Source organism: Hylobates moloch, unplaced genomic scaffold (assembly GCF_009828535.3).
Source record: "Hylobates moloch isolate HMO894 unplaced genomic scaffold, HMol_V3 SCAFFOLD_14, whole genome shotgun sequence".
NCBI classification, from domain to species: domain Eukaryota; kingdom Metazoa; phylum Chordata; class Mammalia; order Primates; family Hylobatidae; genus Hylobates; species Hylobates moloch.
In genome coordinates this window covers 28,693,702-28,709,894 of record NW_026652289.1, presented here as the reverse complement: position 1 = coordinate 28,709,894, position 16,193 = coordinate 28,693,702, and the positions used below count along the sequence as shown (strand labels likewise).

General features: G+C 36.1%; 1 protein-coding gene and 1 long non-coding RNA gene across 2 annotated transcripts in view; one reads left to right on the top strand and one right to left on the bottom strand.

Annotated features, from left to right (window-relative positions):
- Positions 1–16,193, bottom strand: part of LOC131381160 (uncharacterized) — a 158,901-nt gene that overhangs the window by 48,930 nt on the left and 93,778 nt on the right. The window lies entirely within an intron of this gene.
- Positions 4,086–8,371, top strand: LOC116482094 (uncharacterized). Its single transcript, XM_032175281.2, has 2 exons — positions 4,086–4,384; positions 4,986–8,371. The coding sequence occupies exons 1-2, from the start codon at positions 4,110–4,112 to the stop codon at positions 5,134–5,136; spliced, it is 426 nt and encodes a 141-aa protein (XP_032031172.1). The 5' UTR covers positions 4,086–4,109; the 3' UTR covers positions 5,137–8,371.

The following is a 16,193-nucleotide window of genomic DNA, read 5'->3' as shown; positions in this document are numbered from 1 at the left end:
ATATAAATTTACATTTTATTTAATTTTGCTTCAAATAATTAGTTCTAGAATCTGATTTATAAATCAAAATTGTCATACCAAGGTACACACACACACACACACACACAGAGGCACTCACAAACACACTCGTATCATCTGGGATTTTTTCTCAGTTAATTCCGTAGAAAATTCCTAACCAGGGCTGGGAGTGGTGGCTCATGCCTGTAATCCCAGCATTTTCGGAGGCCGAGGTGGGCAGACCACAAGGTCAGGAGATCGAGACCAGCCTGGCCAACATGGTGAAACCCCCGTCTCAACTAAAAATACAAAAATTAGACAGGCATGGTGGCACTCTCCTGTAATCCCAGCTACTCAGGAGGCTGAGGCAGGAGAATCACTTGAATCTGGGAGGCCGAGGTTGCAGTGAGCTGAGATCACGCCATTGCACTCCAGCCTGGGCGACAGAGCAACACTCCATCTCAAAAACAAAAACAGAAACAGAAAAAAAAAAAAAAAAAAAAAAAAAAAAAAAAAAAAAACCAGGACTTTTAGAAAAGATTTTTTTTTTTACTTTTTGCTACTCACACTACTATTACATCACTTCTTTATTGAAAGCAGAAATATGTAATATGTGTTGTTTGGCTCTAAAAAGAGAATGACTCTCATTTCTGGAAAAGTTAGACAAATAAACACCTCATATTTATTCGGAGACTTTAGCTTGAGTAGTTTTTTTGTGTCTTCTGATAGTACTGTTATCAACTATTTCAAAGTTAGTATCTATCTACCCTTTTTCCTTAAGTAATCATGCATATTTCCAGACTATTAGTAAATAAAAACCATAGATACTCTTCAGTCAAAAGAAATTCTCTTTTAGATCTTCAAATAAATCACCATAGTTTCATTCTCTTAAAAGAGACTTGAAAGAAAATATTGAGATCCAATAATCAATTATGCTATAAAACTTTTCACAAGGAAAATTTAAGTCAACAGTCTCCTATAAAACTTTCTGCAGGGTTGGAAATGTTTTATATCCAGGCTGTTCAGAATGGTATCCACCACCATGCGCCCTTCTATACATTTGAAACGTGGCTAGGGCAACAGAAAAAAAAATGAATTTTCACTTTAATTTAAATTTAAATAGCTACATGTGGCTGGTCACAGCTTATTGGAGAATGCAGGTTAAGTAAAACAAAGAAAAAATGCAAGTAATAAACAATAAATTCTGCACATCCATGAATTTTGAGTCAAAATTTGAACTCTAGTTGATTTTTTGTCTTCTGTCTTCTATCCTTCTTACTCCAAATCTCACTTAAGAATTTAAATATGATCCCCTTCTTAGCACTGATTTCAAATGGCATTTATAAGAAATAAAAGATTCCTGCCTTAGTCGTCAGGTAGAAGGCAGGTTGTATTAAAGTATTTCCGAGTAGTCAGTTATTACCTCTTTTAACTGAAAATATTTTTTGACGTTAAATTCATATCCTTCTTATTTTTTAGAAAGTTAACAGAACAAATCTCCAAAAACACAAAAATAGTTGATCTAGCAAGGCAATACTTGCATTATACGACTTAAATTAAATGTAAAACAGCATCAAAATTTTACTTTGTAAATATTTTAGCCATAGTCAAAGTATAAACTCTGATTTAGGGATGCTTTTGTATTGATGATAAGATGTTAAGAATTAGAAGAGACCTTAAACCCGTATATATGTCAGTGGTAATTGGACCAATTGATTACATCTTCCTTCAAATAAATATTGATTTAATCAAGTCTGCATTCCCATTGGCCTTAACGGAAGTCCTGCCAGAAGCCTGTGCACTCGGACCTGGCTAACCTCTATCTGGATATAAGTATTTTAAATGCGTGGCCATTCAGTTTTAAGTATGAATTTTTTTTGCCAATATTTATTCTTCTTGATTTTCTAATCTCCTCAGTTAACATTGTTATGCCTTCTGTAAAGTTAAGGCCCGTGTGTGTGTATATCTCTGTATGTAATAGAGAGATAGCATGGATTAGGGGAAAAAAAAGTTGTATTTGCATTTGTTGTTTCTGATTCACAGAGCTAGGAGTGCAGTGCTCACGTGGAGTCCACAGAGCTATCAGTAGGCAGTTGCTGTAAGCACATGTTCAATTATTAAAATAGTCGACATTTTATGTCTGATAGCCATAGCGAGGTCATGACATTAATTTATCCAAAGTATTGTGGGCAACTGTCTAGAAAAATAAATAGCATAAAGGACACACATGCTAGAGAGCTAAAAAAGAAAAAAAAAGTTGGGTCTGAGCAAAGAGAGATTAAGAGATGACCAATTTATTTAATCCACATAGAACAGGAAGAAGTCAGCAGATGTCTCAATGTTAATGACAAGTATTTTAAGCTATGCTGCGCATGCGTTGATTTTTGCTTTAGTTTTTCATTAGATTCTAAGCTTGTTGAATACTACTCCTGTTCTTCTATGTCAGAAACTCAATTTCATATTTTATTGTTGCTTCAATGCTTAGGGATTCTTTGCTATCTGTTTCTTTCTCTCCTTTTTCATTCTTCCCTTCCCTCTTCCCATTTCTGTGTTTCCCTTTCTTCTTCCCTCTGTTATTATTTTCCTTCTTGCCTTTCTCTCTCATGAGAGTATATTCTTAATTCTGTTTCCTTCTGGTGCCAACTTCTTTTTCTATTTTTGTTGTTGCATTTGAGAGGTTTCTTTTTCCTTTTGCTTTCAAATCAGGAGCCTGTAGGAACTGATCTTAGAGATACATACCCTACTCCCGATGCTTCTATCTCTTTATAGGTTGTGTGATGTTTTCTTTGGAACCTCTGCGAATGGTTGTCCTTCTTGTTTGTTGCCACAGATCTGTTGCCAATCTGCTACCTTAGTTGAGCCTGCAGTGCGCACTGCATGCTGGGATGTGTCTGTGTGAGTAAACTGAAATTTCTACAGCACCAGACAGCATTAGAGTTGGCTTGAGAATTGCCGTACTTTGCTTCCTTTTGTATGTATTTCTTGTATGCTGCGGAGTCACTGATGGCTAGCTCTGTCTGGCAAGTAATTCAGAAATGCTGTTCATGTAGAAAGGAAAGGTAGGCACTTTACCACACTCTGTCATTAAAGGGAGCAATTGAAGAACAAAGGAACTGAGTAAATACCTATATATTGCCTTTTGTGTTGTGAAACACTGTAGCACAAACACATTTGTGTTCAGCCAAATGTTTTACTTCCTTTTGTAATAACGCATATAGTAGGTTGTCTCCACATATGTACAAGAATCCATATTTTATTTAAACGTATATAGTCAATTGTTCATCTTTATAGGCTGCAAACATGTCTCAATCTCAAAGACTTTTACATATCCACTCCCACACAGCTATTTGTTATTTTTTAAAAGTTCTTAAATTAAAAAAAATAAAATATACTACTAATATCCCTGTTGGTTGATTTTATTAAGCAACTTAGGATTTCAACACAGTTTAAATCATATTGATGACTCAGATCCTGGCAGGTCTTACAATTCCTGTGAAATGAGAGCACAGCCAATAAAAATATTAAGCAATTACTTTTATTAAAATCATAGGATTTTTTTTTCATTATCACATAGAAATGATTGATCTATACAGATTGGTCTCACTCATGTGTCTTTTGGGCTGCTTGAGTGCTTCATATAGAAGTGGAAAGTCCCCTTTGCTCTTGCTTCGACCAAGGTGGGGAAAATGAAGGCATAGAATACAATCAAGGGCTATTAAAGAATTGCTGGCATTACTTCTCTCTATCACGTGTGAGCCTGGCTGCCTGCTTCCTGAGGTAGGGGATCCAGGATGAGACTGTGCCGGAGCCTGTTTCCACAACTGCATTTGGAGATCCGTCTTATTGATTAGGGGGGGAAAGGGGTGGGGATCAGGAGTGTGAGGTGAGGGGAGGACCAACTGACGACTGGCTCAATGAAGCACAAGACATTTTCTTCCGGAAAGATGTCAAACAACTGAGAAACAGCCAGAGAGGAAGTAGAAAGGTGGAAAAATGAGGAGACCCTGGAAGAAATGAAGGCATTTCCTATGAGACAGCCTTGGGGCTTTTTTCTTTTCTTTCTTTTTTTTTCCTTCCATCATCTGACCTGCAAAGGCTAGAGTGACAGCGTCATGCAAATGCTGCAGTCCAGCAGGTCTGGGAGAGGGTGGATGCTAGACTGTGAGTTAATGTTAATGATGAGCGCAGTGAAAATACCAGCCGCTGCCACCCCCTGCTCACAGAAGCGCTCTGAGTCAGCATCAGATGCTTTGCCTCGCCTCTCGCTGTGTGTCTGTATGCCTGTGTGCGCGCGCGTGCTCGCTCGGGCATCCGTGTCTAGCCGAGGGGAGGGGGTGGCGTGTGAGTGCGTGGAGGGTAAAAGCCAGTCAGTCAGTGAGAAGCAAAGGTACGTTGGAGAGCAACTAAAATCTGACTGATTTCCATCTTTGGAGCATCAGATGTATTCCCTAAGGAGGATGGGTCTCCGTGATGGGGGTGGTATAATTATGTTAATGTCATATTTATGGAGGGGTGAGATTTTTCATTCTGATAATTGGTTGAATGCTATGGTCAAAAATTGTAAAGCCATATTCAGTTTTAGGGAAAAGCATGGACTTAGATCTAAGGGCTGTTTTATTTTTTCGCTTTTTGTGAGTGCTGCTTTTTTGTTTTTTTGGTTTTTGTTTTTTAACTATTTATTTTAAGCCATAAGTGATTCAGTATGGGAAATCAAATGATAAACAGAAAGAGATCTTATATAATGATGCATTACATCATGGAGCAGAATATTTAAAGTCTTACAAGGCAGAGTAAAGATCTGGACAGGGGGTGGGGGGTGGTGGTTGGAAAGGGGTGTGGTACTAGGGTGGAGGAGGGGGGCCAGTTAGCAAATATTTTGTGCAGTATAGCTTTCCTTGCAGCTTACTTGGAAATGGATGATTCACCTGTTCTACAGGAAAACATTCTAATTCTTTCCATTTTTTTTTCCTCCTCTTTTCCCTTTTAAGATCAACCACCTCAGAAGAGCCAGATTCCACTTCTGTGGCCAGGACTTTTATATTATGGCTGGTCCGATTGTTTTACCCTGCGTTCTATGCTACTAAACCTTGGATCATTCCTAAAGTACAAATTCTGTTCTCGAACCACAAACAAGGCTAAAAGATCGGAGGAAATTCAGTGAATATACAGGATTGGGGTTGTGTATTTTTAAAAGTATTGAGCTTTATAATGTAATTATTCAAGAAATAGAATCATGGTTTTTTTTTTATGATGTTGCCAGCATTTTAAATTACATGTTTATTAAGTGGCATTGCTCAAATAACTACAGAGTATGCGTGGAAATATTTGCTGTCTGAATAGTTTGGAGATTCAAAGAGAAAAATCAAGCTTCAGAGGTATTAAATTATGACATGCAGAAAAGTTTTTGTTTTGTTCTTAACTGCGACGGTATATATTTCAATCCGATTTAAAGTATTATATGTCCTGGGCCCACCTTACCAGTTGTGCTGTATAGCAGTGTAATGAGAAGCAAAATTTCAATTAGGGTCCCATTAACTGGCATATAATCCTTCTTTAATGTAACAGAGGCTATGGTGTTGCTGTACAAATCTGCTAGAAGCAGATTTTAACCCATGTTTAGTCTCTTTCTTTGGATCTAAGGGAATGACTCTTAACTGTTCATTGTCTGCATTGTTTCTCATATTCTTCATTATTTTAAGGTCTGGAATCAGTCTATCAATAGTCATCGTGGTTACTCAGCTCATCCTAACTTTTATATATCATATATATATTTCTACTTATGTATTTTAAATAGTATTTAGAGGTAAAAGCCTAAGTGAACCCAACTGTAATTTCTAAGCTATCCTTATTTCTGGAAGAAGAATTCTACCGCATCAAACCAGACTTTTCCTAGTCCCTGAGACCCTAACTTGTGAGGTATTTTAGTAACATCACAAGTCAGGCTCTTGGGACCTAGGCGGAGGGGAACCAGCAGCTTTGGACCTTATTGATTGTCTGCAGTTACCACCAGAACAAAAGAACATACATAGATTCTGCCTAGGAGAAAAGAACAATGCTTTTCTTTCTCATCAGCAATGTTTTCACCATGACCCACCCCCAAAAATACTATTGTGAGAAACTGTACTCTAAAGTGATTACACAGTTGCACTGAAATAGCATTTGTATTACAATGATCATACAAAAGCAATATAAGAAACCTGTGTAAGGAGCAAAATTAAAATATAAGTGTTTTAAAATGCTTCTTTTGGTGCATTTTAAGGTGGCTAGTATAAGAGGATATCTCTTCAGTTAATGAGAGGGGATTATATTTATAACTCTTTTCATAGGCATTGAAATATATACATTAGCTACTTAAATAAATCCTGTATGTCTCCATATAACTATGGCTCAGACTGTGTCATATACAGCTATAATCATGCTTGAGGCCTAGAAATAACGTGATTTACAATCTTCTTTATTGACCCTATTAGATTTTACTACCGATTTAAGAAGAATGCTGTTTTATACTTTGTATTTATTGCCAGGGCTTTTCTGAGTCTTCTATCCAAACAACATACTTTATACGTCTTAACAATTCTAACAATTATTTTGTTACGAGAGTCCAAGAGTGAAAGCTTCACCAATAATTTGGGAAAATATGTCTTTTTAAAAATTTTTACAGTTTACTGTGTACATATCATGGGCCTACGTGAGATAAAACAGTAAACGCCACCTATGAAGTCAAACTGCTTTGACTAGCAACTGCATATGAACTGCATAGTTTTAGTTTTATAAGAGGTAACTATTCCAACCATAAGTAATATGTCATATTTGAAAGTTTAATAGCCATTGCCACATCAGATGATATGTCTTTCTTGGAGATAGAATCAGTATACTAAGTCTATTTTAAAATTTTACAATAATGTTACAAATATCAAGATTCAAAATGGAGATGACAGACTTGCCATAATAGAAGCAACAAAGTGGCTTCATTCTTTTAACTATTGCCTTAGATGGGTGCCGTAAATTATGTGTCTTCTGCATTGTTAAAATAAATTTATGAATGTATTTTAGAATACTGTATGGAGTCTTTGTTCATCTTTTTAAAAATTTCTTATAATACCTACTTGAAATATTACAGAATACAAATCATCTATTAGTCAGTTATTAAAAATTATTAATATAACAATACCATAAACATACGCATCTATATAAAGCATGCAGAATATGTTTAAGCATGTATGCACACTGTACCTATTCAGATTCTTTCTTTATATCATCTACTTCATTTATCTATCTAGAAGTTCTGAAATTTTAGGTGTGTATGTATATGTATAAATGTAAGTTTTAAAGCTCCAAATGAAAGGAGGTAATATAAACAGTAAAGAGTTTTGGTAGTATTTATCTTTTATTTCTTTTGACCTCATTCTCATTGGAATTGAGTATTTTTTAAAACCATAAGTTTCTTAATACAAAGAAATCTATGTATGTTTGTCTACATGTACACAGAAGCTTGATTACATTTAATAGCAATGTTCACACAATGGATCTGAAAGTACTGCTTGTAAAAAAGAATATCACATACAAGTATGTGTTTACTGACACCTGTTTTAACATGATCATAAATAATATCTATAAGAGGTTCCATCAAATTAGTTCCAAAACCATGTAAGGGGTAGATGTTTATTGGCTATAGTGATATCAGATAGATATAGGTTATTCAAACGTGAAAATTTTTTTAATGTTATCATATTCATGAACCACACTATTTATTAACTAACTTCTGTCTCATAAAAGAAATATACCAAAACTGAATTGAGAATGCAGTGATGTTTGTTCATTTTCACCATAAACATATAAAATGTTTTTTACTGATAATCCTGCACGATTGGAACTTCTCTATGTAACCCTCCTATGTGAACAGTCTTTAGAGAGTGTCATTGATAAAGCTTTTCTCTTACTTCATAAAGGTGTATATAGATTTAAGTGGGTGACTTTGTTTATATAAGCTACTTTATGCTGTATGTGCATAGACAGATGCCACTTTTTCTGCATTTCTATCTCAGCTGTCACAGGATAATATTGTTTTAGGGCTTTATGATATGATTTGGAAAATCAGATCATACTAAGCTTAAAATAAAAAGGAGAGATCTACAACAAAGAGCGAGAAAATGATGTGTGTTGCATACAGAAAAAGCAGTGATATTAACAATTCGATGGCTTCCTGGTTGGGAGACCAGCCTGAGCCAGACGCATATATTAAGGGCTGTCTGCTGCCGATGTGAGCTTGCTCAATGCGGTGGAAATGAGGAATCATCTCCTTTCTGACACCAGCTTATTTGTACATTTTAATTTTGAAATAGCCAATCACTGTTTTACATAAATATACTAACCCCTGCCTGATTCATTTTCTTTCCCATATTGTTTGTTAATGTACTGTGAACTTCAAATTCCTTTTTTTGGAAAAAAAAAAAAAAATCATCATTCAACTTCAACATCTACCAAAGACCAATGAAGTATTAGTTTTTCTTTTGTCTCTTTTGTATTGCTCTGATAATATTGTGATACTCATGCTTTTAACTTTTAATCTCTGTAAGGAAAACATCAATTTTCCAAAATAGCATTTTTTAAAGCCTTTTAGGATCCATCAAGGAAGCCACTCTGGAATTTTGCCAAATCTAAATATGATTATATTTCATTTCAGGGTTCATGGGATCAATATCTTTTTCAGTATAAAAGTCCCAAACACTTTAGTATTCCAGTGGAGCTACAGAAGAGGTGTAGAGATATCCTTAAATCATTTAAGCATTAGGCTACATTAATAGTGTCTTGAAGAGAAATAAGTATCTCAGGACAATTATAGTACAATTTAATTACTAATGAAATTAGAAAGGGTATGTTCTGCCTTAAACTCCTCTTCAAACGGGCAGGCTGGTACATGTGCGTAGGCTTGGTCTAATACACCTTAAATATGTAAACGGTTTTACAAGCTGTCATGTTTGGATGAGTTTGAGAAAAGCAGTATATAAAGGGTTAGCTAACGCCCAAATTTTCTTGCCATTTACACATGCAATGCAGCCTACATTTCTGTAGGCAGCAAATGCAGGCATCATTTTGATTGCTTGAATTCTTTTGTTTAATTTTTTACTAGACATTTAACTTAGCACTCAAATCCCACTGATCCCTTAGAGACTGCATTTGGATAAGGAAAACAAAGTTCCTAATATAGAGAAGTTTAAAAAAAAAATCCTGGGCCCTTGTAAACATTTGAGAAATATACTTTTAGTGTAGCTCTGCAAATACATATTTAATGTGCAGAAACTTAGGTACCATTATTATCTATCATCATCCTAGTTTTCTTATCTTTTCAGTGACCAACTATACAGTGGGTCACATATATATTTCCTATATGTCTTTATTTCTTGAAAGGTTTAGTAAAAACAGTATAAAACTTGAGATATCTTCATAAAATGATTCACACCATTTCTTCAATGAACCAGCTTCAATTTTCATTAAATGTTGCTTTTCTCCACGTCTCTACATGTTAAATGTAACTTTATGAAGTACATTATCAGCCGATAATATTAACTTGTATGTAATAGTTTACTTGTAGGAATTTGAAAGCAGGTGGAACTTGAAGGTAATTGATATTAAGTGAAAGATTAAATAGCTTCATTTTATATAAACAGTTAATTTCATACATATTTTATGGACAACTTAAAAGTGAAAAATTCTGAAAAGGTGAACTAAATTTTTCATTACTGATATAAGTAATGTGACTTTACGTCTGTTACCTTAATAATTTCTAAACAAACAAAACAGATGTAAAAATAATCATGGACTATATCCGTTAGGTCAAGTAAGTAAGAATAAAAACTTCCTAGGTTTTGTCTTGGCCATATAAGGTTTTTGAGGTGTTTCGGGTTCTTTTGTGTTGATAGATTTAACTTTGCCTGTCTTCTGAGAAGTTTCTCCCTCTTTGTCAATAGGTGTCTGATGATTTGTGAGCCTCAAGTGACTACTCTCTGGAATCACCTGTCCTTGCCTTTGAATTAGCTTTCTCTAGTCCATGAGTCAACATTAGTAGTTTACACATCCAAATTGGTAGGTCTTTATGAAATTCTTCTACGTATTTGTTCTAGACATATAAGTGAAGTATAAGAAATTACAGATTTACATTGTGTTTGTTTTTACAGCTTCTGGACATCTTTAAGAAAATACTTGGGTGGCATTGAAACACTAGCCAATGGAAGCATTTGATTTTGTAGAATTTTGAAACGCAGTGCCTTACTCGTAGTACACTTCCTAGTCTTGGGGGTGGGAAGACCAATCTGTAGCTAACTTATCACTGTCTTATACATCACACTAAAGCCTAGCCTGGGCATTTGTAAACCTCGGGGAGGTTTCTACTTTAGACAACACTTTTTGTTGAGGGATTACACCACAGTCAGTTCCCTCCATTTCTCCCTCTCCTCCTGGCCCCCCTCCCACCCAACATGGAGCCTTTTCAACTTCTTCAAAGAGGTGGAAAAAAAAAAGTAGACTCTTTATTAATGGCAGAAAACAAACTGGCTGCTGTACTTCCGAGGCAGCTCTCTAATAATAAAGCAGAGTAGGCACTGCAACAAAGAATTCTTGAATGTACTAAATATATAGGGAAGCCTATTTAAATTCACCAGAGGGGCTTAGAGGGCAAGCAGCAGAAAGTTTAGAATTCCATTCAAGCCATGCCAGAAAATGAAAATGTACTTAAAAAAGGATTTCTGAAACAATTGTTCAAAGAAATGTCAACTTTTAAGGTTCTTTCTAGAAGAATGAAATTTGTACTCTAATTTATGTGGTGACTTTTTCAATTAGAGAGGAAAAGTGATTAACAGAATCTCAAAGGAATTGTATCTTATGTTTAAAGAAAACGTGTTTTCTTTCCATAGGATGTTCTCTAGTGAGGGCCACCTAGTGCACTGACTAAAAACAACCAAATATATTTATGGGACAAAGAGATAATGTTTGTTTTTTTTGTTTGTTTGTTTGTTTTTTAGCAATTAGACATATAACAAATGCTCATCTTACTTTGAAATATAAATATTCAACTTTATATTCTTTCTAGTTCATTTTCTCGCATTCAGCTCTACGATTTAAAATATTTTAACTGTAACTCTGAAAGAGCAATGTGCTGATAAATAATAGGACTATGTGTTTCTAAATTTAAGAGATAAAAAGGTGATCCCTACTTTATCTCGTAGTGATTGAGTCAAGAAATTATCGTTGTCCATTATTTACCTATCTATAAGACATGTGCTTCTATAAGGAATACCCACATCTATAAGAATATATATTTTATCAATCACAATGTTGACTTTCTTTATAAAAACTGCTTATAAAGATCCCAGCGCTTTGGGAGGCCGAGGCGGGTGGATCACGAGGTCAGGAGATCGAGACCATCCTGGCTAACACTGTGAAACCCCATCTCTACTAAAAATACAAAAAAATTAGCTGGGCGTGGTGGTGGGCACCTGTAGTCCCAGCTACTCGGGAGGCTGAGGCAGGAGAATGGCGTGAACCCGGGAGGCGGGGCTTGCAGTGAGCCAAGATCGTGCCACTGCACTCCAGCCTGGGTGACAGAGCGAGACTCCATCTCAAAAAAAAAAAGCTTGTAAATTTTATTCAAGGCCAGTATGGTCTTGACTGACGAATGAAATTTCATGCAGGCTTTCCTTAATATCTTCTTTTAGAAGTAACATAGATATTGGGAAAAGAAAAAGATCGTTTTACTTTGTCCTCAAGGATTGCAAGTTTTAAAGAGAATAGAGGCTTGGACTTGCTAGTGACCATCTTTGTTGCCATTGTGGAGAGATTCTGAGAATGAAACCCACATGGAATTCATCAGTTCCACAGTATAATTTGTCAGCTTAAAATAAGATATTTATTTATTAATGCATCTATTCTTCCCACCCTCCCCCAAGTTCTCTCTGCTGGCTCTGCCTCTCCCTCTCACCTGATATTTTCTGCCTGTTTCTATCTCTTTCTCTCCAGTGTTGACTTCATTCTCAGGTAAGCTTTCTGAATGTGGTGGCAAAGATGGCCACATGCAACTTCAGACTTACATCATGCGTCATCCTACAGCCTGTGAATCCAGGAAAAGTAAACAAACAAAAAGATTCTCTTTATGCCAACATCGATTTCAGTTGTCAGAAAATCTTGGATTGGCTCTGTTTTGGCGACAGATAAACAAGGACTACTCTGATTGGATGGCCAATGTAGGGAGGCAAAAGAAGACTAGCCTATCAAGGTCATGAGGAATGAGTGAGGGTCTGTCAACGGTAGAAAGTGAAAGGAATTTAAAGCAGGCAGGAATGTAATGGAACACACAACCACCACTACACTTTTTTTTTTTTTTTTTTTGAGACGGAGTCTCGCTGTGTCCCCCAGGTTGAAGTATCTCGGCTCACTGCAAGCTCCGCCTCCTGGGTTCACGCCATTCTCCTGCCTCAGCCTCCCGAGTAGCTGGGACTACAGGCGCCCGCCAACGCGCCCAGCTAATTTTTTGTATTTTTAGTAGAAACGGGGTTTCACCGTGTTAGCCAAGATGGTCTCGATCTCCTGACCTCGTGATCTGCCCGTCTCGGCCTCCCAAAGTGCTGGGATTACAGGCGTGAGCCACTGTGCCCGGCCGCTACACATTTTTTAATTACTGAGTATAATGATGACTGATAGGCTTTTGAAAATGTTTGTCTTGCTAAACTCACTGGTACCTATCAATGTGCAGGCAACATTAGTTTATTTTGCCAAATGTCCTCTTACAGCATGGAAACTATAAAACATCTGCTGCAGCAAATCTCAACCTTGAGTGTCATGATATTAATTACTTCTATTAACACTTTCCATAAGCATTTAATATATGACATATACCAGGAAAGTCAGCATTTGGTCTCATTTAGGAATTGGAAATTTTAAAAATTGTTTAATATTACTAGAAATTGTTTGGTAAAGAAGAGATGATTTTTTTTTCTGTAGCCTATTGTGTCTATCCTTAACCACCATATGATCAGGCCATTTCCTTACAGCAAATTTTATATCCTCCCCACTTTTACCTCCAATGTTAGAGATAATTAGTGCTGATTCTTGGGAATTTTTATTTTTGTTTATGAATTAATTTCTTCCTCTACTACTATTATACATATACATATGCATTATATATACATGTGTGTTGTTGTGTGTATGACGTATATATGATGGCTACAGTTATAAAATAAGGATGTTAGATTCTTATTCCTTATCCTTTACCTCGTTGCTCTTTTGTTTATCATAGTATGACCTGGGTGGTTTTTAACATTTTACTATCAAGAACTACTATTTAGGAATCTTTCTTAATGAGAAAGACATTAATTTACTATGAATAATGGTTCTAATGCAAAACATTTTGGGCTTTTGTTGTGATGCAGATGAGAAAAGCCATAAATATAATTTAGAGAGTTTGAAAATGTATTTTAACATTCACAATTCTTCTTACTAATTAATCAAATTACAAAATTATGCTGTGGCTTCCAGTATATTAAAATAAGTTGTCATATTTGGAACATCTGTTTATGGTCCTATTATGAATATGTAATTCTAAAGGGCTGAAATATAGATTGCCATAAATAATGTTTGCAATTTAGTCTGTGGAACAATGATACCTACTTGCCTTCACAATGCTTGTTTATTTCCCACGAAGTAAATCTTCCAGATTGTATTTTATCATTCCCTTATCAAGACGGAGGAAAAAAGACTCGGGTCTTCCTTAAGCTTTGCTGATTGGTTAAGAAAAGAGATGGCTATCATCGGCAGCCTTGCCAGACACTGTACCGTGGCTCCAGACAGTCAGCTGGTACTATCGCTTTGTCTCAACTATAAATCACAGTCTCGTAATGGCCAAGGCTGACACCTTGACATTTTCAAGAAGAGTAAAAGACCTGATTTGAATGGAAATCAATTTCATTTCACAAATCTTGGGTGACTACTCCAAGCCTTTTCTTGTGTCTTCTTGAGACTCATTTGGGATTTTCATGATCATCAGAGGATTATTTGAGTGTTATATTATGACTTTTTAAAGCTATAAAACCATATTCTTCCTTCTTCATTCCTAACATGAGAAAATTGATTTTTAAAGTTTTATGTAAGAAAAATCACTAATAAGCAGATAGTTTTTAAAATGGCAACAGCAGCCAATGCTATTTAGTTTTGCAAAACTTTTGTAAAATGTTCTCTGATTTAAAAGTACAACCCAGATTAACCTTTGATTACCTAATAACACATATTAGCAATTATCAAGTGATTTTGCACTTCAATCAAGCAGGTCTCAACGAAACTTAAAATTTTTTGAAAAGTATTTTCACTTTTATGTTCTTAGACATAACAAGAAGGTTTTAAGCTTTAAATTTTAAGTATTCTAGAGCCAGTGATGACTAGTAAGTATTTAATTATGTTAGACGGGACCTTGCATTAAATTGCATCAGATCTTTTGACCATTCCACCCAAGGGACATAGAAATAATTTCATACTTTACTAGTACGAAAAGAAATTCTTTTTAGGGCTTTTAGGAGCTTGGCATTGAATGTTTAAAATTTTTAATATACTTACTCTGTTACATCTTTCTCCTTTAGTAAAGAAGAATACTACAATTTCTTTAAAAGTATGGAGGGGAAGACATTTCTTCTTTCCCAGTGTTTTGTCTTGATCCCTCTCCAAGAGTGATCTAAGCTCAGTAAAGCCTTGGTCTTCTCGACACAATATTAACGGAAAATGTTAACCTTACCTATCTCTCTTTTTTAAGTATGGAGGGATTACCACAATGCCTTGTCATGATTTCTCTTCATCTTCATTATTAGTCCTCAACTTTGTCTCAAATCATAATTTTAAACAGATAAACTTTGATTGTTAAATTATTTTGTAAAGCCCTATGAACCAGTGAAATTACACACAGTTACAAACAGGGTTCTCAACCCTTAAATCTTTTTATTCATCCTTCTATCCATCATGTACTCATTCATCCATAATCATCTATACAGAACATGATCCTACTGAGGTCATGAATTCGAGACCAGCCCAACCAACATGGAAAAACCCCCGTCTCTACTAAAAATACAAAATTAGCCAGGCATGGTGGCACATGCCTGTAATCCCAGCTACTTGGGAGGCTGAGGCAGGAGAATCGCTTGAACCCGGGAGGCAGAGGTTGTGGTGAGCCAAGATTGCACCATTGCACTCCAGCCTGGGCAACAAGAGCAAAACTCCATCAAAAAAAAAAAGAAAAAGAAAAAAAGAAAAAAGAACATGATCCTATGCTATGCAGGTGGGAAATACAAAATAAAATTAGAATTCCTTCTTTACAAAATATGTTCTTATGAGAATTTGTTTAAAAAACCAAAAAGTTATCAAGTCAGAAAGTGATCTATCCACAAAAGACATGTAAACACAACATTCTGATGTTTTGGGATTCTAGAAAAGGCATTTTTTTGTTTTTGTGGTTTTTTTGGCTGGTTGTTTTTTTGTTTGATGGAGTTACTCTGTCACCCAGGCTAGAGCGCAGTGGCACCCTTCAACCTCCCTTGGCTCCCTTCAACCTCTGCCTCCTGAGTTCAAGCGATTCTCCTGCTTCAGCCTCCAGAGTAGCTGGGACTACAGGCTCCTGCCACCATGCCTGGCTAACTTTTTGTATTTTTAGTAGAGATGGGGTTTCACCATGTTAGCCAGCATGGTCTCAATCTCCTGACCTCATGATCCGCCCGCCTCGGCCTCCCAAAGTGCTGGGTTTACAGGCGTGAGCCACCGTGCTTGGCCTGAAAAGGCATTTATTTTAGTCACTGAAAATCAAGAACAGTTCCTTGGTGGAGGCTGCATTTAGCTGGTCCCTAGATAGGAAGGATTTCTAGAGACAGTGGTGGAAGGGCTTGGGTTTCTGGGAGAATATACAATATATACAAATGTGCAGGAACAGGAAAGCTGGGCTATGTTTGGCAATGAATGTTGTTGCAAAGTTAGGTGCATTGTTGGAAAGTTAGTAATTGAGTGCCTAATAAAAAGTAAGCTGAAATCAGTTGATGGAGTAGCTACAGAGTTCAGGGAGGCTCTCCTGGGGATTGTGCAATTTTACAATAGAGTAGGCGCTGAGGACCTTTTAAATATTTGGGGACAGACGCAAGGGTGTAAAGTGCAAGATTAATCTATTTCCAGTCAAT

Bases quoted from the DNA above. Each gene is read 5' to 3' on its own strand.
- LOC116482094 (XM_032175281.2), top strand. From the start codon at position 4,110: ATGCAAATGCTGCAGTCCAGCAGGTCTGGGAGAGGGTGGATGCTAGAC. The intron at 4,385-4,985 runs GTACGTTGGAGA...TTCCCTTTTAAG, and splicing joins TCAGTCAGTGAGAAGCAAAG to ATCAACCACCTCAGAAGAGC.